At 43.9% G+C, this 24,940-nt stretch overlaps 1 protein-coding gene and 2 non-coding genes across 3 annotated transcripts in view; 1 reads left to right on the forward strand and 2 right to left on the reverse strand.

The window, feature by feature from the left end:
- The window catches only part of MPZL1 (myelin protein zero like 1), a 59,919-nt gene extending 41,166 nt beyond the window's left edge, over positions 1-18,753 (reverse strand). The window contains exon 1 of the mRNA XM_029230093.1: positions 18,462-18,753. Coding sequence (XP_029085926.1) covers positions 18,462-18,753 — 292 coding nt within the window. The remainder of the gene's footprint in view (positions 1-18,461) is intronic.
- Positions 18,754-23,741: 4,988 nt separating this feature from the next.
- TRNAP-AGG lies at positions 23,742-23,813 on the forward strand. Its single transcript has one exon. It is a non-coding gene; the product is annotated as a tRNA-Pro (tRNA).
- Positions 23,814-24,481: 668 nt separating this feature from the next.
- TRNAP-CGG lies at positions 24,482-24,553 on the reverse strand. The gene has a single exon. It is a non-coding gene; the product is annotated as a tRNA-Pro (tRNA).
- Positions 24,554-24,940: the final 387 nt, after the last annotated feature.

Here is a 24,940-nt window from a genome sequence, read left to right on the forward strand (position 1 = left end):
TTCCCCGAGGGGAAGCTGATAAGAAAACCCAGGTTATCCCTCCTTTGGGCCAGATGGGAAGCTAAAACCAAGCCCTGGCCCGAAGCACAGATGGGAGCTCTGACCTCAGGCCCCATCATCTAATCAAAATAAAAGCAAAGCCAGACTTATTTCCCTGTTCTTTCAAGCCACTTTTGGACCAGCTTGAGAAGCCTGCCCTGCCCTTCCCAGAAAGCCTTATTACATGACTAACAAATCTCTTCATACCTTCTTGGTACGTATGTGGCATCATCAATTCTTATATCTGAACCAAATACGGGGTGTGGGGCTGTTGGTGTCCATCTCACCTCTGTGGAGTGATCACAGCAATATTTATTCTTGAATTGATGGCAGCAGATATTATTCTGTTATGATTTCACTCCCAATTTAAAGTAAATAAATTTAATGATAAAAATGGATAAAATGTTCACCCACTATTGCAAAGTAGCCATAATAAGGACTTTTATTAAGGCCTATATGTAAACTTATTTCAGAGGGAGGAAGTGGGAAAACCCATCTGTAGATGTGTAAGTTCTTACAGAACTCTTGGGGGTAATTCCCTGGCGGTCCAGTGGTTAGGACTTGGCACTTTTGGTGCCGTGGGACTGGATTCGATCCCTGGTTGGGGAACTAATGTCCCGCAAGCCGTGTGGCCAAAAAACAAACAAAAAACACCTCTTGGCTTCATTCAGATATACTTTCTAATGGATCTTATTTATCTTACACTTCAAAAATTCTCCCCCTAGTAAGGTAAGTTTTTTACAAGATATCTACAATTTTTCCTGGGAAACCACCAGTGTGGCTCTGTGGTCTGCAACGCTAGCAGCCAGAGAGCTACCTGAAATAACAAGGAATAATGAAATAACAACCTTGGGCAAAAACCTGCTGGTGCTTCAGCTGCTACTACTGTAAATGTACTCTAATAATAGTATCTACGTCGTAGGGTTATTGTGGAAGTGAAATGAGTTAATATTTATAAAGGGCTTATTAGAGTACCTGGCCTATGATAAGCTCCATACATCTATTTGATAAATAAGTAAGCAGCTGCAAAAACATTTAGGTGTATTTGTGCAATGTGATGCTTCTGGACTATAAAAAGTATCTATCAAAATAGACAATAGCCTCTTTTCTCTGAAAAACTATTGCATTAGTAAGGAGTCTAAAAACGTCAGTCCCATTTACTTCATGCATATTAGTTATCTCTCCAAATGGACTCTAAGCACCTTGAGGGCAGAGGTCATTCCCACAGTCCTCTACTGTACCTGCCAAGCACTTTCACAGTGTCAGGATTCCCAGGTGTACACAGCAATGCTAGTGGACTGGCTAGCTTTGAGAATGGTGTAAACAGTGCTGAAAGTAGAGGACAGAAAGGCTGCCCATTCCGCCTCCATGAGATCTACTTTTTTTTTGAAATGGAAGGTGTTCTAAAGTAATCTCTAAGTAAATAATGGTCAACAGTTGTTCATGCAGAGTCCAGAGACAGAGGCCAAGTTAACCGGAATCAGAGCAATGGAAAATAAAACACTATGACTTGACTACTGGAAGCAAGAGGCATCGTTACTTTCATTTATTTATACTCTGCCTAGTTATATGAAGGAGTTGATGTGGCTTCCTAAAAATACGTATGAACGTAAATATTAAATAAAACATGGAATCAGGATAATATCCATTAAAAGATAAATGCTGAGGGTAGGGTAACAGAACACATATATGCAGGAGATATGGTCTATATACTGGCTAAAACAAAGCTTTTCCTGGCCACCGTCTCCAGGAAAGATTTCACATATAGGGCACCCTGAGTAATGCAGGGGGCACGTCTTCAAGAACAACTTGGAGCAGTCCAACAGTGAGTTTTATAAAGCAGGCTCTCCTGACACCCCTTAAAAAAATGCTGATGACATTACACCACAACAGGATTCAAAGAAAACAACTGTGTAAGGATCCAAAGCATGACTGTCCAAGTACAAAGCTAAACCAAAGACAGGACGTGGAACAGCTACAGAAATAAATGGACTGCATATCACTTGAACAGTCCTCTACAAATATCACTTCCCTTAGCTGGGCTCCTGATAAAAGTTGTTCGGCGAAACACTTCCTGTTATATTCTTTGCCAGTGTGGGTCTGTGTTGATTATCAAAGGTAGATCCACATTCTTGACAGATCAAAGAACAAAGCAGGTTGACTGTAAAAACTGAGGTGCCAAATCAAACCTCTCACCTAGATCTGTGGCCATCTCGCCCATGGGTGGGAGGTGAGCCATGGGAATGCCCCGGGCAAGCAAAGCAGCACTTCTCTTAGAGAATGACTTTGGGATTGCTCCAGTATAAAGTGCAAATGATTGGTCACACTGCCAACTCCAGACCATAAAGCATAAGCAATATGATTTTAGTCCAGAAACTTCCCACAGTACTTGCTAACAGTCACCCTACACAGCCAGGAGCTACACAATTTGCAGGGCCCAAGATAGGGGTGGGAGAGGGCTTGGTACTTGGATCAGGAGGGTAAGAGGACACTGCTGAGTTGCCCACCAAACTCACCAGGGTGCTGCCAGCCCAGGGGGAAGGGAATGGTCACCGTGCTGCTCCACCCAAGGATACCCCAAGGCACCTGGGGCTGGAGAGCAGTGGGCCAAAAACCCATCCCTGGGAGGCAAGGAGGCTGCAGGAGGCAAGCTTCCATGTGAGCTCAGGCTCTGAGCCCCACGCACACCCCACTGCCTCATCAGACTTCACTTACAAAGTACACATTCAAAGATAAAATTATTAAGACTTTCAAGACGGTGGCCTCAGAGCAGTAAACGCCAAGCTGGTTATAAGGTCCTTTGAGTGTGAGGTCCTGCGCGACTGTGCTGATTGCCTGCGTATGAAGCTGGCTCCAACAGCCATAAAAAGATCTGCAGAACGTTCTCACAAAGTGTCTGATTTTGAGTGATAAACCCCATCAACAAACCTATCAACTGAATGAGTTAAAAAAGACATCCCTCTATCACACTTACAACTCTCTACCATATCAAACATAGTACACATTGGTTTAAAGTTACCACTATCACCACCACCTAGAAAACGACATATCTAGAGTTTGTGCGCTAGTTACAAAATGAAACTATCTATTATGACTATGGTAGACTGATAACAGACTCCTTACCAAAATTCCTTAAGGCAATCCATGTATATTTATTGTAAAAGTTGGATAGTATCTTTTTCATTTGAAAGTTACTATTAATATATCTGCCCATACTACTACAATTAAGCAATATACTCTTATGCTTATATTCCAGGCTTTTGACATTATGGAAACAAGAATAATTTGATCAGACCAACAGGTTTTAAAACGTTTCAGGTAAATGACGTGCACTTTAAAATAGTTCTAATGGAGGGGAATGTGGGCAAGCAGGAGGGAAATTCATTAAGAATTTACCGCAAGAGGGCTTCCCTGGTGGCTCAGTGGTTGAGAGTCCGCCTGCCGATGCAGGGGACACGGGTTCGTGCCCCGGTCCGGGAAGATCCCACATGCTGCAGAGCGGCTGGGCCGGTGAGCCATGGCCGCTGAGCCTGTGCTCCGCAACGGGAAAGGCCACAACAGTGAGAGGCCCGCGTACAGCAAAAAAAAAAAAAAAAAAAAAAAATTACCACAATAGTTCTGGGATAGAGCGGTGGTGACCTGGACCGGAGGAGAGAAGATGGAAAGAGAAATGGACAACCAACAGGATTTCTTGCTGATAGCTTAATATGGGAATGAAGAAAAAGAATACACCAAGAATAACTCCTGAGTTTCTGGCCTGAGCAACTGAATAAGTAAAGTGCTTTTACAGAGCTAGAGATTTAACTGGGGAGAAGGAATAGAAATCAACCTGCACTTTTGGAAATGTTAAGCTTGTGATGCCTATGAGACCTCCAGATGGAGTCAAGTAGGGAACTGGATACGCAGGTCTGAAACTCAGAGGTCTGGGCTGTGCATAAATTTCTGAAGTTACCAGCATGCAGGTGGTACAGCACTGAAAACCACAGAAGAAAATGCCATCACCTCAGAAAACAATGTAGTGAAAGACGAGGGTCAGGCCTAAGTCTGGAGGAACACCAGACCCTGTAAGGGCAGGTGTGGAGAGAAGGAAGACCCTGCCAAAGGTGGATGAAAGGGAGCAGATTGGGAGAGGGGAAGAAAACTAGAGAATGGGGTGTCAGGAAAGAAAAGAGAAGAGGAATGGCAGGGGGTCTCAGACGATGACTACAGAAAAGGATCTAGCGAGTCTGGCAACTTGGGGTGCACTGGTGACCCTGACGTGAGAAGTTTCAGCAGTGTGGAGGGGGCAGCCTGTGAGAACGGGTGGGAAGGGCAGAGATGTGCACAAAGACAGGAGTACAGACAACTTTTCAGAAATGTAGCTAAGGAGACTGTGGGACCAAGAAAGGACTTTTAAAGATTAGAAATTCTAGAGCTTGTTTGTATTGTACTAAGAATGATCCAAAGAGAGGCAATGACTAAAGCAACAGATCCTAGAGGAGGTGAAAAGAGATGACAGGGTTGGGGGTTGGCCAGCTGATTACAATGGAGGGACAGAAGGGCAAGGGAAGTAGGGGTATTTGAAAGGGAGTGATTACAACAATGGACCACGGACTCCAAGCTGGAGACAGAGAGAGGAGCAGAAGGGAAGTGACTCATGTAAATAAGAGAGTTGGAAAGAATCATATGTCTTAATCAGTTCCAGAAAGTGCTGCAGTGAGACTGTAAGAAGGAGGTCGCACTTGAAGAGAAGGATGAGATTTTGGAGTTGGTGCATTTTCTGGTGATGACGAGGCTCAGAGAAGACAAAAGGGTAAGAGAGATGGCCACGGTAGATGTTCTCAGTAGTAAGAAACAACTCCTCAAGAGACAGCATGCACCCAGGGACCTCCCACAGGTGACTGTGGTCAACAGGGATATGAAGAATGAAAGGGTAAATCCAGATACTCTCGAGAGTAAGGGACAAACAAGTTCTCTGGCTGCATTCCCCAGGTATACAGCTGCTTAGTGGGCTCCCTGGGGCTTCTTAGGGTGTCATGGCAATGCCTATGGGAAGGCAGCACCTACTGAGAATTCCAGAGCTCAATTTCCACAGTTGTATAAGGTAAATTATACCTTAGAGTTTTAGAGAGTTTTATTGAAAAGTTCAAAAAGCTCTCTTATTTCAAAACTTTCAACTAACAAACTTTAATAAAGTACTATAGCAACACTCTGCCCACCCCCAACAAATATATTCAACAAACACTTACTGGGTTCCCACTATGTCCCAGGCACTTTCTGGGCCTTAGTGGAGATTTATACTCTAGTGGAAGAACCGAGAAAGAAGAAACATACAGTGAAGAAATAATGTATTTTCAGCTATAAACAGCAGGGAGAATACAAACTACAGCAATGGAGACCAGCAAATAATGGGGTTAGCGGTTGTATGCTCATTTTATTTTGTGCCATTGCACTGATAATTGACATGAGTGTTCACCGTGTTTGTGTTCACTTTTGTGTACTCTTGACTCCTAAGTCTAACGTTCTTCCCATTCAACATTAGTATATTATATACCTTGAAATCTGGTATAGAACCGATTACTTAAAGAAAAAAAAAAGGTCTACGAATTTTGCAAGAACTATCAACACCCTATAGATGATGTTAGTCATCTGTAGAGAGAATCCACTCTATACGATAGGCTCTCTGTCTAGGAAAACTCTCAAGATGCAGGAAACTATCAAGGTTTCCAATGAAGGTTTCTAGGCTGTCTCCTCATGTCTAAAGTGTCATTGTCAGTATGCGACAGCACTCTCCAGTGAAGAGGACGACTTAACCAATCCAATGTATCTGCCAGTTATAGGCCTACCATGGAGAGAGGGGTGTTTCAGGCTATCATGGCTTGACGATCATAGCCATCATGGTCATTCAACAGACATCCATTGAGTCGATCCCATAATCCCTGGGCAATCTTGTGAGGACAGTCTGTCTTTGGACAGGGAGAAAAATACATTAACAACTCAATCCACTTAAACATTCTAGCACCCCAGCACTTATAATGCTCACTGAAAATCAATAAGCTGACATGATGTTCTTACTAGATACAATGCCCTTGAGAGCTTGGTTAGACAGTTTCCCCCCTGAGCCATATCACTGTCAAATCCAATGTCTGAACTACAAAACTGACATCTGACTGCTCCCTGCGTCTTGAGATTCCAAGTTCCAGAAGGACCTACCTCCTTATTTTCACTCAATCTCTGCTCTAATGTTTATAGTTCCTACATGGGGTTCAATTCAGCAGTTCACCTAATATCTACTGAACACTTACTACGTTCCAGGTAGTGTGCTAAGTATTGGAGACCTAAAGGTGATGAATAAGGCACGGTTCTGCATTCAGAGAAACAATCATATAAAAAGATAATTTCAGATGAAGTGACAGGGCAGAAGCTTAGAGGCAGGGCACTTGGCCTTGCCTCAGAATATCTGCCGGATGAGCTTGCACTTGAGATAGGAAGGCTAAATAGGGGTAGCCGAGTAAATAAATAGGGAGAAGGGTAATCAGGAGGCAGAGTGAACATACCACACAGAAAATCAAGGAGACAAAATAGCGAACCACGCAGAAACGTTGCAAACAATCAATAAAGCGCAAGGAAGGGAATGGCAGGTGACAGGGCAGAACACATGAAGCAAGCTAAGGACCTGAGCTTACCCTGGAGACTACAGGAAGGGATGGAGGGTCTTAGCAGAGGGTAGCACAATTAAGGCTGCCCACGAGAGATCCCTCTGGCAACAACTGGGAGGGTGGACCTGAGCGGAACCTGACTTGCATTAGAGAGACCGGTTAGGACGCTCTTGCAGTCATCCGGACTTAGAAAGATTGGCACTTGTCCAAGCGCAATGGAAAACAAGGGGTGGATTCAGAAATAGAAGGTAAACATTGTCAGGGCCCTGATGAAACCCATGGAGGTGGGGTGAGGGAAAGGAAGGATTCTAAGATGATGTCCAAGTTCTTGTCTGAGAGAGAGGCAAATGGGACAGTGGGAAACAACAAGAATAATGGCCACTGGAGTGAAGTAGAGGCAGAGTTTGGAAAGGAGAGATACATGGAGTGGAGTTTTGAACATACAAAGTTTGAGGTGCTGCTAGACCTTCAAATGGATATGGGCAGTGGGTAAGAGTCTGCAGTTCAGACCACAGGAGATATATTTGGGAGTCACCATTTATTTAACAAACCTTTATCGAATGCCTTACCTGCCAGATATGAACTGCAGTAAAAAGAACAAAATCGGATGAGGTCACCAAAGACGAGCACACGATGAGACTAGCAGATGGCTGAGAGCAGAACCTTAAAATCAACGTTGGGGCACAGGCAGAGGGAGGACGCTTGGAGCAGACAGGGAAGAGGGATGAGAATCACAAGTAATGTCACAAAGACAAAGGAAATAAGATCAAGGTGGTCAAAAATGTCGAGGAAGCAAAACAGTCCAGGAAGAAAAGACCTGAAATACCCATAGGTCACTTGGTTTGGCAACCTCAGGGGACCTTTATCGAAGTGTCAACTAGGTGAGAGGAGGCAGAAGTCAGATCACACTGACCTGAGGTGTGAACAGGAAGTGCTAAACTAGAGCAAGGGAGAGAACTGTTTACAATCAAGGGAAATCAACAATTTGAGATCTCCACTTATGTCTTAGCTTTTATAATTCATTACTGGTGTGGCGGTTAATTTTAGGTGTCAACTTGGCTGGGCCACCAGCTGGACCAATAATCTTTGTTGAAAGACTACTGTGGATGTTTCTATGAAGGTGTGTTTTGGGATGAGATTACCATTGAATTTGGCAGGCTCTGAGCAAAGCAGATTATCCTGCCTAGTGTTAGGTGAGCCTCATCCAATCAGCTGAAGGTCTTAAAAAAACAAAGACTGACCTCTATGAGAAAGAATTCTACCAGCAGACTGGCTTTAGACTCCAACTATACTACTTCCTTAAATTTCCATCCTGCCAGCCTACCCTGCAGATTTTAGACTTGCCAAGCCGCCACCGTTGTGTGAGTCATTTCCTTAAAATATCTATCTATCTATCTATCTATCCATCCATCCATCCATTTATCCTGCTGGTTCTGGTCCTGTGGAGAATTCTGACTAATACAGATTTTTGTACCAAGAATGGTTCTGGAAGAAGAGAATCTTAAGGATGAGTTTTCTGAATTGGTTCTGGGGTTTCTGGAACTGGCTCTCCACTCTGATGAGACTTAAAGACACTAATGACTATTTCCAGTAGTAAAGAGAGCACTGATAGCCCATGACACAATGTGGTCACAGAGATATGCAAAGCATCACCAGTGAATACTCCTAATCAAACACTTACAAAAGGCAAGGTTCTGGATGACCATGTATATAACACCTTTGAACATTTTTGTCAAACGAATGAGGATAATGATATTGGTTAATTGCTCCTAAAGTCACTAGACAAAGTGGGGAAAGGATGAGCTCAAGGATTCAAATTCCCAGCTCAAGTGTTCATAAATGACCAGAAAACTTCTATGTCTACCCTGAAAGGGACCCTTATCTCCTACAGCCACAGGGCTGAGACTGCTAAAAATCAAATCCAGAATTTCATCCTGAGATTGGCTGAATTACAAAGCAATTTGAATTCCCAACTTCACAGGTGTCTACCGTTAAAGTGAGGGCACTGACTGAGAAGGAGTGGGGACCCTGCTGGGAAGACCCTGATAAAGCTGGGGACATTGAACCCCGAAATATCAGAGTCTTCTCTGTCAGTAGAAGCAGACCCCAGCCTGAGATTAACCCTGCTTTGCTGGAGGAAACCTTAATGGCCTCCCCTGAGGCAGGTGCCTTGAAAGACACTGCTGATTGTCTCGACCACCCATCCCACTCTTTGATTCTAGACTTATCACCAGACTCAAGTCATAGAAGGCCCCTACAGGTACAAAGTGTGACCCATGAGGAGATGCACTACACTGCAAAACAACTACTTGATTTTTCTAATTCACACAGACAGAAATCAGGGAATATGTGTGGAATGGATACTAAGCATGTGGGATAATGGTGGAAGGAACAGAAAGTTGAATCGGGCCAAATAGATCGATAAGAGCCCATTAAATAGATATTCTGCATTTAATGCCGCAACTCAGGGCATTAGAAAGAGCTCTAACAGTTTGTTTTGGTTCCTTGGCTACAACGTGGACCCAAAGTGGCCCACAGTAAATGAACTTGGAATGCCAGACCCGCCTTGGCTTAATGTAGAGGAAAGGATTTTTTAATTAATTACTTTATTTATTTATTTTGGCTGCATTGGGTCTTTGTTGCTGCATGCAGGCTTTCTCTAGTTGTGGCGAGCGGGGGCTACTCTTCATTGCACTGCGTGGGCTTCTCATCACGGTGGCTTCTCTTGTTGTGGAGCACGGGCTCTAGGCATGCAGGTGTCAGTAGTTGTGGCATGTGGCGTCAGTAGTTGTGGCACACGGGCTCAGTAGTTGTGGTGCACAGGCTTAGTTGCTCCATGGCATGAGGGATCTTCCCGGACCAGGGCTCGAACCCGTGTCCCCTGCACTGGCAGGCGAATTCCCAACTACTGCGCCACCAGGGAAGTCCCTAGGGGAAGGGATTTAATGAAGGTTCAGGAAGATTGGAAAGTTAGAGTGGATCTGTCACTTAAGACACAATCATCCACCCTGGGAAGGTCCAGAAGACATGCCTTTCAGCATAACTATGAGAAATAAGTTTGTGACAGGAGCCCCAGCATCTTTGAAGAGCCCCGGGACCACTCTTCTCTGTAAGCCAGAACTTACAGAGGGAATTGTTAACACTGATGTGATGCTTCCTAAATGCAATGGAAGGAACTGGATCCTGGAGTGTCAGGGGAAGTGGCAGCACTCAGCTGTTAAAAGCAAGGCAGGTATAGTTACCATAATGGACAGCAGAGGGAAAGCAGCCAACCAGAATAGTCTGACTCACAGGGACACACAACGCTGGTTAGGTGATCACAGTGTTCCTGGAAGTGATACAGACGGGCAGCCAACTAAATTCTTACTTGATCTACATAAGCAGAAAAGCTCTAGGTCACGGGAACAAAAGTCTAACTTGAATCATAAAAACAAAAAGTCATGTCTCCTCCATCAATTCCCAGACTTGTGCCAGTTTACAGATCTAGAACCCCTTGAATAAAGAGGAGGCCGAGTCCAAAGTAGCATAAATTAAGAAAGGAGATTAAAGGCGATTAAGTGGCAAGCCATTAGCTTTATGTATTAGATGTGTTTCAGAAGGTAGATTTTTTCAGATTTCAGAAAATTAATACAATGCATATACTATATATTATATAAACAGCCCCAACCGGGTATAGGGCAGCATCCCATAAACAAACACATAAGTATTTCTGTATTGAAACATATAATTGGTCTTACCAAGTGGATCACGATTGAAAATAGTCTCTCATTAGTTCAGGTCAAATTTTGCAGCCAAAAGAGTTTGCATTGGGACTTCCCTGGTGACACGGTGGTTAAGAATCCGCCTGCCAATGCAGGGGACACGGGCTCGAGCCCTGGTCCGGGAAGATCCCACATGCCACGGAGCAACTAAGTCCACTCGTCGCAACTAGAAAAAGCCTGCGCGCAGCAACGAAGGCCCAACGCAGCCAAAAATAAATAAATTAAAAAAAAAAAGTTTGTATCAAACTTAGGAAAAAACTTTCAGTTTCAGAGCTTTTGGGATTTTGGAATTGCTGGTAAGAGACTGTGGACCTGTAATTTGAAATGAGAATGAGAAATTGCCCCTTAGCATTTTCTGTTCTGAAATCCATATACAAATCAGCATCACCTCTGCTTATTATTGAAATATTTTCTAATTTCTCTAGTGTATAAAGTTCAGCAAGCCTTACTGGGGTTCTTCTATACTTGCAGTCACTGGGGTGGGGGGGGAGGGAGGAATTAAATTCCAAACAGCTGAAAGTGATCAAGACTGAAAGTCCCTACTAGTTAAGAGACAAGGGCTGGAACTTCTGCTCAAGGTAGGCAGCAAGGCAGCAGGGCTACAGAACCTCTTCCAATGGGGTGGAGGGGCCAGGGAAAGGCGGCCAGTGAGAAGCCTCTGGTTTGAACACACTGAGCCTGTCTGGACATCCTGTAGGGCAAGCCTGCCAGGAGTCTAACTGCAGAAGGATCTGCACAGCCTCCAGGGAGAACTCAGCCCAAGTGAAGAGGGAAGGTTCAGCGGCTTGTCAACATGTAGTGCCTCCTGATGAAGGGCAAGGAAACTTGCTGAGCCTCGTATGGTGTCAGACACTTGGATAAATGGATTCATGCTGTGTCCTTGCCAGAGGGAGCAGTATCAGAGTGAGAAACTACAAGAACCACACCCTTAACAATCCCTGAAGAGCAGTCAGAGCACGATTTTGCATCATTAGTGAGGAGGGCTTCAAGGCGCGCAGCTTCATCCCTCTAGGGTGGAGCAAGCAGCATCTAGGCATGGGGTTCTCAGCACAAACATGACCACAGAGATGAGGACATTGGTGGATGCCCTGGGACAGTTAAAAGACTCTTTGCAAACATTTAAGACATCCTGGAAGCCTCCGAAAAAGTGGTTAGAAACTTTGAAGGAGAAATTCTATAATAATGCAGAGTGGTTGCAAATATATGCTTTGGAGTTTTGAGTCCCAACTCTACCATATATTAGCTGTGTGATTTTGCACAAGTTACACAACCTGTCTGATTCTTAGTTTCCTCATCTGTAAAATTAATAAAAATAATGATTATCACACAGAGTTGTAAGGAGATGAGATAATGGATGTAAATTGATTAGCAAAGGCCTGGCACATGGTACACACTCAATAAATGAGGGCAGAACAAAAGAAATAACATGAACCCAGTTTTATATCCAAACTTCTAAGTTATACCTGGCTGAAAAGAAAAAGATATATATAAAGATAAATATATATATAAAATCTGTATCTATATCTAGGCAGATAGATAGATAAAATGTGAGTTAATTAATTCAAAACTTCTCCCTAACTACTCACTTTCTCTCTGCCCTTCTTACCATTTAGGAGATTTCAAATATTTGCATTTTAACACATTTTTCTCTTAGGAAGCTGAGTCCTTTGCTTATGTTTCCTAGCAACACCCTTCAGAGGAAGGTAAATAGCAATTATGACCTGGATGTGAGTAACTGTAGGAAACCGTCTGCCACAGGGTCATATAAGTTCTTACTGAGGCTTAGTCTACAATATGGCACCTTCATCTTTTAAAGTGTTATCTGGAAGAAGCACAGGATTACGTTAAACTTGCATAACTGCACACTGGGTTCTCTAACGTTTGGAGAGCAAAGAAGACATTTCTTAATTCTGATAAAAGCATTTTTAAAATGGTTTTAAACTGCACATAACGAACTCCCCAGATCCCAAAGTAGAATATCAGAGTCTCAGTATAGAAAATGTTCATTGCAAATTCATTGACATTTGCTCAGCTGGTTACAAGTTACAGCACAGTACTAGCAAACTCAAGTCAGGGATTTCATTCTAAGGGGCAATCTTATCTATAATAATAAATAACTCAGGCTCAACAAAGACATACTGCCTCTCTAACACCAATTAGTTAAACCTAAGAACTGGGTACAACACATCACAGTTGTTAGAAAACTATTCAAGCCACAGGCCCTGACAGTAGATCAAAGGTATTACAAAGGATCACAATTTCTAAAGAGAATTTGAGTTTGGAAGGGAAAAAAAAAAAAGAATAAATCACTGAAGAAGAATCTATCAATGAAATTATCCTTTTCATAAAGACCTAATGGGACCAAGGGAAAATTATAAGTGAAAAAAAAAATTACAGCAGTCCACATGCATTCAAAAAGATAATAAATAAATAAAGAGGTTTAAGGGCAAAGATATAAAGGTCCCAGGAGACAACTGCAATTTCTCAATTCAGGCACTACAAATGGTCACAAAGCCAACTGACCTCTGCCTTCTTAGCAGCCAAAATTCCAGTGACTTTGGTCTAGACTCTAGGGCATTGCTAATGTCAAGCACTTGGCAAAGAGTGGAAAAGGAAGAAAGGACTATCACTCAAGATATACTAAGCCTTCATACCTCACCAGCCTTAGGGATCGAGACCCAGAGCCATCTGATACTTGAGACCTCAGGCAATGCTTTTAGTTCTTCTAATAATTAAATTTCCTTTGATGGAGGCTAAAGACCAAACTAACCTAAAATGAATTCCATGTCAAAGCAAACCATTTATTCTCTTTTTTAAAATGACACCAATGGTCTTAGCAAGATTAAAATCTTTGCAAGGTTTAGGTACACGTGAGATGCATGTCCTACACAGAGAATCTAAACTCTCAGATAAAGATACAATTCAATAAAAACACAACTGGGCTCCTGTTAAAAGATTCTAATCATCCAGGAGAAATGTGATTGTGGCTGCACTAAATCAGCCTCAGTGGCGATAGAAAGGAATGTGAGAAATATTTAGCAGGTAGACCAGCATTAACTAGGTGGAGGGGAGGCAGCAATATTTCTGAAAAACTGTGTGTATTATATTTTGTTTTTTGTCTTTTTTTGCGGTACGCGGGCCTGTCACTGTTGTGGTCTCTCCCGTTGGCAGAGCCGCGCAGGCTCAGCGGCCATGGCTCACGGGCGCAGCCGCTCCACAGCATGTGGGATCTTCCGGGACCGGGGCACGAACCCGCGTCCCCTGCACGGGCAGGCGGACTGTCCACCACTGTGCCACCAGGGAAGCCTTATGTTTTTCCCAATTAAATCACATTTTAAACTCAGTAGGAAAGAGCAACCATTAATGAAATCCCACAATGGATCCTTTGAAAGTTAAAAAAAACATCTATTTTGTAATGCCAATAGTATTCCCTCTCCCTCTTTTTTTTTTTTACCGCAGCCTTTCACAATAGGTGAATATCTTAAATGTGGTGACTGTCAGGAATTTAAACCGTCCTTTGGTGTTCATTATTTTATTTGAATAGTCTGTCACCTCCCACTAGAATCTAGGCTCCCCGCTGCATCCACGGTACCTAAAACAGTGCCTGGCACCCAGTAGGTGTTCATTTGGTTGAATAAGTGAATAAAGACTTTGTGAAAACACAAATTTGCATTTTATATACTTTTCACATATATCTCTCTTTCACTTAATAGTGTCTTTATTTCTTTTTTTGGCAGCTTCTGAGCCTAGTGAATACCCTGGAATTAGGGTAAAAATGAGTGGTCGAATATTTTTTAAAAAATACAAAACTAAGTTTTTGTTTTATTATCTCAACTAGTAAATAAGGAGTAAAAGGCTGTGGGAAGTGGTAATTAGATTAGTGGCCTTTCAACTGCAGGGATAATATTTGAAGTCTACATTTGGTCAACAAACATCAAAAAATATAAAAGTTTTATTGATAAAACACTTAGATACTATAACAAACATGATAAAACAATTTTGGTATATAATAAGTAGTAATTCCAAAACTATAGTGCTTAAAGTGGTTGAAGAGTGTTAATTCATTCCATACATTTCTGAAGAAATATGAAATAGTACTCAAAGAGTGACAATTATCAGATAATGTATAAAAATCACACTTGGAAAAAATATTCCTTCTTTCAACAAACATTTCTTGGATACCTACTATGTGCCAGGCTAAAAATACCTACTATGTGCCAGGCTAAATCCTAACTACGTGTGGCAAACTACTAACAAACTGTTATCAAGACACACCTACGCCTCCTTGCCGTTTAATAAACATTTATTAGTATCTATCATATCCGCTACGCTAAGCACTAGGGATACTTCTATAAGCAAGCCCAACACTATCTCTGTCCTGGATTCTAGTGGAGGAGAAAAGAGAAGAACCACCAAATAGTGAGGAATTACAATAAGGACATAAAGGGCCAAGAAATGATAACAGGGGACCCCACTGGATAGGGTGGTTGAAGAAGGCCTCTCTGAGGAAGTGACGTTTAAGCTAAGGCCTCACTGATGAAAAGGAGACAGCTCTGGGCAGTTTTGGGGAAAGAGCACACCAGGCAGCAGGAAAAGCAAGTGCAAAGGACCTGGGGTGGGAATGAGTGTCTAAGAGCAGAAAGATGGCAGCATGGCTTGAATATAGTGAGCAAGGGGCACAAGTTGAAGTCAGAGAGGCAGGCAGAAACCAGATCACATAGACAACTATAGGCCATGGGGAGAAGTTGGGATGTCATTCAGAGTGCAATGGGAAGCCATTAAGAATTTTAAATGAGAAAGCAACATGATCTGATTTGCATTTTTATAAAGTCATTCTTGCAGTTGTGTGAAGAATGGACTAAAAAGAGGCAAGAGGGGAAAATGGGGAGACCAGCTGGGAGGCTATCACAGTATCACAGGCAAGAAATGACAGTGATTTCGACTAAAATGCTAGGAGTGGACCACAGATAGAAAAAAAGTGGGTGAGAGAAAAAAAAAAAAAGAAGTGGTTGATTCCTAGAAGTATTTTGGAGATGGGAGAACTGACTGGATGTGGGGAGTGAAGGATAGGGCATTATCAAGGGCAGATCCCAGGTTTCTGGGTTGAGCAGTTAGATGGATGGTGGTGCCATTTACTGAAATGGGTGATGCAAATTAATGAGATTTATTCTTCATATACTGTGTGTTCATTCCTACCTAAGGGTTACCAAAGACATTCCAATTGCCACATTCAGTGAATCCTTGAAGTACTCACTCTCTCTTCATCTGACACAGTTAAAACTTCTTCCTTAAAACTTCACTCTCTCTCAGTTTCCAAGACACCACACTCTTCGGGTTCTTCATTTACTCAACGAGCCTCCTTGTCAGGCTCTGTATACCCCAAGACTCTGTCCTTGGCCTTCTGCTATTTCCTTCAATACACTCTTCCTTGCTGACCTCATCCAAGCAATCCATAGCTTTAACTACTACCCGCATAAAGCCTCCCAGCTCTCTATTTCCTACCAGAACTTTCTCCTCACCTCTAAAACTATCTACCTAAATGTCCCATTTCTACTGAGATATATCAGCAGCATATTAAACTCAACATATCCAAAAGTAACTTTACCATCCTCTTCTTCCAACACTCCTTTCCCCTCATCCATAATCTTCATCTGTAAAAAGCCCTACTTTCCAAAACTATGCCCAGCTTTCCAAGCTCAAAACCTTAGGGTCATCTTACACTCCTCTCTTTCCAGTCCACATCAAACTGATTTCCAAGCCCCACCAAATTCACTTTCTAACAAGCTCATGGATATGTCCTCTCTTCATATCCCACTGCTTTAATTCAGGTCTTCAATCCTCCTCCTCTGGATTGTTACAATAACCCTCTGGTTTCTTCAGCCTCACACCATTCTATCTCACACTTCACACCTCGATAAACACAGAAATCCTTCACAGGCTCCCCACAGCCCTTAGGATAAAATTCAGCCTTATGCATGGCAAACAAGATCCTTTAGGAGTTCGTGCCTCTGGCTGGCTCTCCTGCCTCAATTCCCACCATCTCTCCTATACACACTCCAACTTCTCACGACACTGACCTACCAACAGGTTCATTCATGACTCTGCCTATACTGTTTTCTCCCAACACCTACTTAGCTTAAGCATCCCTTTCTCTAGCAGCCTGAACTTCAGTCTGAGATGATGACTCTCCTTAGTGCTCTCACAGCAAACCATTAATGAAAGACTTCTCATATTGTTTATCACACTTTGTTTCTCCCACTGAATGATACATTATGTGAGGCCAGGGACTGTCCTTCCTAGAATACTTTTGGTGCTTAATACTTAAAAAATGCTTAGTAAATGTTTGCTGAATACCTGTATCTAGATCAAACTTGAGAAGACTTTCTGTCAAACATGAACTGCTATGTACAGTTATTCATGATAAGACAAGGTAGCTTGAAAGAAGAAACATTCAGTAGTTTTCTAAAATTAACCAATAACACCAGCTGCTGACTTTCACGTATCAGCATTCATCCTTCATTACGGAAGAGCTACGTATGTCCAAGGTGTATATAGATGTAATTCTGATGATCTTTTTGTATTAGTATCCATTAATATTCAGTTTTTCAGTTCTGCTACTTTTTAATTCCTTGAGTTTAATTAAGATTACTCTGACTGTTCTTGTCCTCAATAAAGATGGGTGTCTGCCTCTTATGCATAATAATTCTCTCTGAACACACAAGATTTCTGATACACCTTAGTTTTAAGCTATTTCCTACTTCTTCACTTAAAACGTGAATATTACCACCATCACCACCACCAAAAAACCCCCATGCTTTTTAACCCTTTTTTCCCCCCTCAGGAGAGATATTTATACAGAATGGACTGTCTTATATATACAAAGTATATATTCATCTGTCAACCTCCAGAGGGTGGGGGGGCTTTTACGTTTATACTTTACAGCTCCTGGAATCATTCATTAAATGGTATTTTTCCTGGCTCCAAAGATTACATTAAGAACTTTTCCATGAAAGTAATTACTGAGTATACTCATGTTCAGATATTGTCATGCAACTGACATTTCGCAAAACAAAAGAAATGAACAAGTCTCCGTGGTTTTTTAGGAGTTGGCTCTCTTTATGACCATTACTTAACCACATTCTGAGACAGCAACAAGTACTCTGCCTTGAACAACACACACAAAAAAAGTCCTGTGGCAGACGCCACTGCAGATGTCCGTAAAACAACTCATCCAATTCAATAAATCCAGCCTGAGGTTTACTTTATGTCTCACTCATGAAATCTGGCAAGGAAAAAAACGTGATTTTTTTTTTTAAAGAAAAATGAGCCTTTTAATGTCCTATGTCTTGTCAAACTACGGTGACTAGGACTGTAATTATTATGGATTGGACCAAACTCTTTTAAGCCAAGTCACTCCAGTGGTATTCCCAGCTCTTTGCATCCTAACACAGAAGTAATGTAAATTTCTTCCTGGTGCTCTGCGGACGACAGAGATGAGACAAATGAGACTCCGGGACCCGTCTATCTCAGAGGCTTAAAAAATGCGCTGGAGAGCACTGGAAATGGAACTAACAAGGTAAAACAAAACGGTCGCTTAAAGGGAAACAATCAACAAAGGCCCTACAAATGAAAACCCTGCAACCTTCCGCCACCTCCCAAAGGTGGAGAACGCCAGAAGCCCGGGTTCCTGAACCGGAATCCCAAGCGGGCCTGGGCGACCCAGAGTCGCCAGGCGGAGACGGTGGGCGACTCAGCGAGGGCGCAATGCGGCCTCCCGCCGGGCCCGCTCCCCAGACAGCCCCCCAGGAATGAGCAAGGTGGGGAGTTCTCCCCGCCTCCTCCACACGCAGGGATCCAGGAAGAAGAAAGAGGCTCCGCGCCTCTCCAGCCCGTCGCGGGGTCCGCCGGCTCCGTTCCCCGGGCCCCAGGGCGTGCAGGCCGCGCCCCCTCCCCACCTCGGCACCCCGCGCGCGCAGGGCCCGCCACCTGGCCCCGCCGCCCCCGCCATCCCGGCTTCACTCACAGAGCCCGAGCGCCACCGCAAGCACCGACCACAGCCAGCGCCTGCGGTCTGGGGATGCAATCAGTGCCCCGGCCCCGGCGGGCGCTGCCATCGTCCTCCGGCCGCAGCCGCCGCGGCTCTGGGCCCCGGTCCCCACTGCGGTTAGCTCGGCTCCGGCCCGGGGGCTCGGGACTCGCCGCCGCCCGCGTCTGCTAGCACCTCCACGCCGCAATCCCCGCTCGCGGCCCCAGCCGCTGCCAGCCAGCCCTCCGCCCAGACCTCGGCCCCGCGCCGGCCCCAGCTGTCCGCTCATTGGCCTGCTCCGCGCACTTTGAAGGACCCGATTGGAAGGCACCGACTGTCCATCACTCCCTCTCTGCAGGCGGGGCCCCGCCTTTTCGGTCCCACCCAGGCTCCTTACGCCGGCGTTGGAGGTCCCCGGCTGTCCGAGGCGACCGCCGCCAAGCCCTCTGCCTGCCTGCCTGCCTGCGTGGCTGTCCGCTGGTCTGTCCTGGCCCGCCCGCCCCCCCTGCCAGCGTCTCCTCTGCCTCTTTAAGGGTCCAGTCCTCCAGATGTATTCATTGTCTGTCTTCGCCTGTTTCAGCTTTTCCCGGTTTCTCTGAGCCTTACCTAAAGGAAAAGAAGCAGTTCGTTTACAAAATTAAAAAAAAAAAAAAAAAAAGAACGAGGGCTACGATGGGGAGAGACTTCTGATTCAGTCGTTCAGATAGAACACATCTCTCCCCTTGTCCTGTCTCTAAGGCCTGTCCGTTGCCTGGATCAGATAATTTATGTGTGCATATTGAGAAATCTACTAGCTTAAAAAGAAGTCTCCATCTTGTCTGAATCTCCTCTTAGGAGACCCCTGTTTTGGCTTAAAAAGGGTTGGGAACGGGGAACTCTTTCCTACTACCTGGAGCACAAATGAATGGGGTTTTGTTTGTTTTGCTTTTGTAAACAAAATATCCCTCGATTTGTCAATAAACATTGTCAAGTTCCCCACCCAGACTCTGAAGTGCCGTTCTGAGCCGGCTCCACTTGGCTACCTTGGCCCAGAACGGTGTCTGCCACTTACTGGTTGCCCAATAAATTCTGGAAAGTGTTTGGAAGAGTCCTTATGAGAACAGCCCACAAAAGGGAGAAACGGAAGGACAGGAGCACAAGAAAAATGAGGGTGAAGGAAAAAAAGGAAAAAATCCAGATGGGAGGCCAATAGTGTGAGAGAAGGAAACAAGTATTAGACAATTAGGATGAGAGTGGGAGAAGAGCATGGTGAGAGCACCCAAATGCAGCCCCTCATTTCAGGGTTTTGTCTCAAGTCAACCTTATGAACACCTTTCCTGATATTTTAGCTATTTTACCCTGCTACCCTTATAGTTCAGCAAACTCATAATAATTACTTTAGCACTAGTGAGGGAAAACGAAAAAGAAAAAGAACGATTTCACTCTATTTCTCTCTCAGCAAGATCCTCATGAAGTGTTTCTGGAATGTCATAGGTTGGAAAGAATACAAATGCATTAAGTGAGCAATTACTATGTGCTGCAGATGTAGAATACCTAGACTTTACTCTCAAGAAGCACAGAGTCTACCAGTCAGTGTAGCAAGCAACTACTGAACTAAATCTTTTTCAATGCTTGAAGAGAAGGTCGAACAAAGGAGAAACCGTAAGGCCAACAGGGACAGTGGTTCTCAAAGACACATGTTATGTTAAAAGCTTCTCCACTGACTGTGATGTACCTCAATACAGCTACCTCCCTCTTCTGAGAACCACTGGCCTGTGAGGTGTCTGGAAAAGATGCACAGAGGATGTAGCATTTGAGGTGGATTTTAAAGGCTGAATAAATTTTCACCAGAGAGAAACAGGAAAAGCAAACTCAGAAACAAGAAAGCAGTATTGGGTGCAAGGAATAGTGGGTTAATCCTGTGTGGTTTGGAACTTCAGGGGGAATGAGTGAAAGAGGGGAAAGAGAGAATGCTGGAAAAGTAGGCTGTGGTAATATTTTGAAGAGCCTGGGGTTGTCTTTATCGTATAGGCAGTGGGGAGTGATGAGAAGGAAGTGACAAGTTCAGATCTGTGTTTTAAAAGGATGACTCCTGCAACAGACAAGGCAAGAGTGAAGAGAGCATGAGATAAGGTGTTGGCAGTGATGGTGGAGAGGAAGATGAGGACTGCGGAAACATTTCACAAAAGGAATGACAGGACTGGGTATAAATTAGATGGGAAGTCTAATCAAAGACAGATGTGACCTCCAATTTCTAGCCAGAGTGGTGAATGATGCTACCAGTTAACTAAGACTAAAAACCCAGGAAGAGAACCTGGTCTGTGAGGAAAGCTAATGAGCTGGGCCTTGAACACAGCTGAAAGAGCTGAGAACACCCAGACGGTCAATCAGAAGGCAGTTAGATATCTAGGTGTGGAGCCCAAGGAAGCAACAGAAGGGCTACTGTGAAATCGGAGCCTGCTGGGGCAGCAAAGTGTTTCCACGATAAACAATATCAGACCATCAGTAGATACTTAATAAATATTTGTTGAATGAATAGAAGAATGAATGTTTATTGAATTAATCTAGAGAAGTTACAAAGAAAAAATCATGTGAGGTTGATTTTAGCCATAGGCCTTGTATTGTAGTTTCTGATTCTTCTGTAGAGATAGTAAATGGAAAACAAACAAACAAACAAAAGCTTTGGATTTCAATCACTATTGTGAGCCTGAAGGTCTCACTCAACAAACCTCCTCTTCAGATACCTCCTTCTTCCTCCTGGAAACTCCTCTTTCCAGCTCAATCAGTCCAGGCATACAGTCAGAATCAACTGAAGACTTTCCATCAGATGAGAAAAGTCATTTTTAATGGGCTGCCTTGCCTCTAAAAAGAATGGGCTCCTTGGGGAGAATTTTCCCCACAGAGTCAGTAAGAAGGAAAATCATGTGCAGAGTCTTGTCTGATAATAGTTACCTATGTGCAGATCCATTGGCCTCAAAGACTTCCCGCTCCACGCACTGCACAATAAATGCACTAAGGAGGGGTTTTGCCTTGGGAACATCTCAGGGCGTTAAGTCTTCTCTTAATAGAGATCAGATAGGGGGCACCCAGGAGCAACTAGTGATGGCAAATATATATGGACAGAATTTTCTAGAGCTGGAATTAATGGGAGAAGTAGGAAGAGGGTGTCAGGCACCAAAATTTCCGACATCTCTGTGATTGTAGTAGAATTCTCTTCCACCCGCTGTACTCTCACTGGCGTTCTCTCCCTCCTTGTTTTTTAAGGTCTGTTGCCAGAAGAAAATGGAATGCTGTGATCTGTGGGTGGTGATAGCAAGCCATTCCTGGATGACTGAGATTTGATGAATATCAGATAGAGTCAAAGATGAATCCCAGGCCACACTGAGAAAGATTTACCTGGCGCTAAACCAGTTTCATGAACATTTCTACAGAGAGAATGTCTCAATCCAGGAAAGAGGTTGCATTTTTCTAGGAACTTTTTGAAAATCTGAAAATTCGAGTGTCCCTGGGCACCAAGTTGGGGGAACATGGGTAATGGGGTCTTTAGGGTTCATTGTATAGAAGGATATGTCACCAGGCTTCTTCATTTACTGTGGCTGGAATAAAATGTTCTTCAAGCTCCTCTGTCTCCCTGTGCCTTGCTGCCACCTATGTACTACTTCTGCTTCACCTATGAGGGGAGAATGTACCTTGGAGAGAGAGCACAGGCATTCCTCTCACCAGGATAGAGACATTTCTCACTGTGAGTTGGGCAATTGATATCCTGAGTTTCGTTACCGTCAGTCTTCCTGTATCATGGTTGGGAGGGCAAATGTGATACCCTAGTGGCACCTGCAGAGTAAAAGACAAACCCTTTCAATCACTAGAGAGAAGTAGGAGTAAGAAAAAAAAAAAGCCCTAAAATGATAATAACTGTAGTAAATGCAAGTAGGAAAGATGAGCATAGCGACAGACCTCTTGGTAACTGTAGAGATGGAGGTTTCCAGAAAACTGAAGTGGTTACATTATTTTACCTAACGAGTTATATTTTGTAGTTTCCTCATTCTTGGGAGAAATAGAAATTTCTTAAGTGTCCAGGGCACATTTTTTTCCAGTTAGGTTCTGATGTATAAACTCTGCTGGCATCTAGAACTAACGAACATCTTAAAAGGTATTCTTATTCTCCTTGCCTTGGGCCCTAAGGAGGACTGAAGACTCAAGTTGGGACAGTTTCCAATAAAACAAAGGGTGGGGACTGAACGTTAGAGCTCCAGAACTGCAATTTACTCGTATCAAACCATAAGAAGAAAGTTGACAACCCAGAGTCTGGCACATAGCGCTTCTAAATGTTTGTTGAACGAATGAGCAATCAAATGAATGAATAAACTGGAGAATGAATGTTATATGACATAAAATAAACAAATAGGCCTGTTCAGGATAGTCACCCTGTCTACTTGTAGTTTCCTATCTGGTTAGTTATTTGCTAAAGTTGCAATTCACAATTAGTGATTGTCCAAATACCAAAATTTGTATTTTTAAGGGATTTGGAACAAATGGTGGTCATTCAGAAATTATTCACTGAGCACCAGTTTTGCCAGCATAAGCCTCAGTACTAAGTATTTAATAATTCAAAATATAGTAAAGAAGCCACGCGTTAAAGATATTGGGCACCAATTATATAACAATTGGTTGTCAATTATACAGTAGAATTCAGTGTTGCTGTTAGTCTTGATGTCTTGTCCTCTAATAAATAATGATTAGAGGAGACAAGACTGCAACCCAATTATATACCACATAAAATTGGTTTTAATATGTTAAAGGATCTTTTTCTGAGAAGGTCAGAGTTTGGGATTTATGGAAAAGAGAGAGAGAGACAGATTTTCCAGCTGAAGAAAAACAGTTTGAGTAAAAACACAGTGATGGTAATTTGCAAGGTTGGAAAGGTGGTGCTTTGAACACTAGGATGAAAGGTGTAGGCGAGAAACGGACAATTTTACTACTATTGGAAAGAGCAACATCCTGAACGCAGCAAGGGAGAGAATCTGGAATCCGCCTGCCACAGGGATATTGCCACACACTCACTGCAACTTATCAGCCATAAATATAAATGGAATTGTAAATATGCCATTGGTAGTGACACTGTTGTTTTCTTCTCTGTCATTGATTTTCAAAGATCAAGAGAGAAAAGAAAGAAAATCGAAAACACAAGAACGCGAAACAGCTGAAGGATATAAACATATTACACGGATAACCACTTGGGGGCGCGGGACTAAGTAGTTCCTCCTTCTTTTATAATGACGGGAAGCCGTGAGACACGACGGCTCGTTGGTCTAGGGGTATGATTCTCGCTTAGGGTGCGAGAGGTCCCGGGTTCAAATCCCGGACGAGCCCGCCTTTTTTCCTTCTTCAGGAATTAATAATTTCTAAAGAAATTAATTTTAGAATAGATTCATAAATGTAATAAATACACGTTGGTGGAAAATACAAAATTGAGACTTTTTGAACTTAGAACACACTTTACGTTCAAATACCATTAAAAGACGTAACATGAAAACGTAGAAAGTTTGCTAACCATGTAATACTTTGAAAATGCTTGTCCCCATTCCTGCCAGTTTCGGAGTCGAGCGCTTGTGTTAGGGACTGAGTTCCGATCTCGGTTGCCTACAGGTGCGGTTTAAACTTGCCCAGGCCCGCGCATGTCCGCACGCACAGCGACCGCTGGAGGAGGACAGCGCGCTCCATCACCCTGGTCCCGCTAATCCACGGCGCCCCCTGCTCACGTTTGGAAGTGTTCGAGGGGTGCCCAGGAGTCCGCACGAGGCTTGTCTCTTTTCCAAGTACGTGTGTTTTAAATGGTACAAGCATTTTCATACCTTGCCCTCAGACGTACAAAGACCACATACTGAACGAATTGATCTCATCCAATCCTTTACTTCCTAAAGCGAAGACGATCAAGATTCGAGCTCAAGGGACCGGACTACTTTCATTTCAGCCTCTAAATGAGCCGTGTAAGAAAAAGAAACTGTTTTTTAAATTTTAGGCGTAAACAGAAAAGGTTCGGGCTCGTCCGGGATTTGAACCCGGGACCTCTCGCACCCGAAGCGAGAATCATACCCCTAGACCAACGAGCCGCTCTCCGCAAAAAGGCTCCCAGCGCCTCTCTTCAGCCTTGCCTCGCCTCTGGCCGCACTGCCTGACTGACCCCAGCCGGTGACCCTTCTTTTACTCCCCAGGTCTCTGGTCAAAAACCCTCCTCGCCACCCGAAGGAGCGCCAGGAAGGGACGTGCACTTTGCCCAGCGGGGCCGGTGGTATCACCCAGCGCCCGGGCTCTGCGCCTCGGCCTGCGGCCGTCCGCCCTCGATCCGAGAAGCCGCCTCCCCAGAGCCAGGACGGCCCCTGCAGCGCGGTGGCTGCTGGGCGCTGGGAGCCCGAGCTAGGAGGGCGCGGGCAGGGCCCCTCGGACATACTGGACGCCGCCGGGTGTCCGCCGCCCAGCGTCTCCACGCTGCCAGTTTC

Source organism: Monodon monoceros, unplaced genomic scaffold, assembly GCF_005190385.1.
Source record: "Monodon monoceros isolate NGI ecotype Baffin Bay Population unplaced genomic scaffold, NGI_Narwhal_1 Super_Scaffold_18, whole genome shotgun sequence".
In the NCBI taxonomy this organism is placed as follows: domain Eukaryota; kingdom Metazoa; phylum Chordata; class Mammalia; order Artiodactyla; family Monodontidae; genus Monodon; species Monodon monoceros.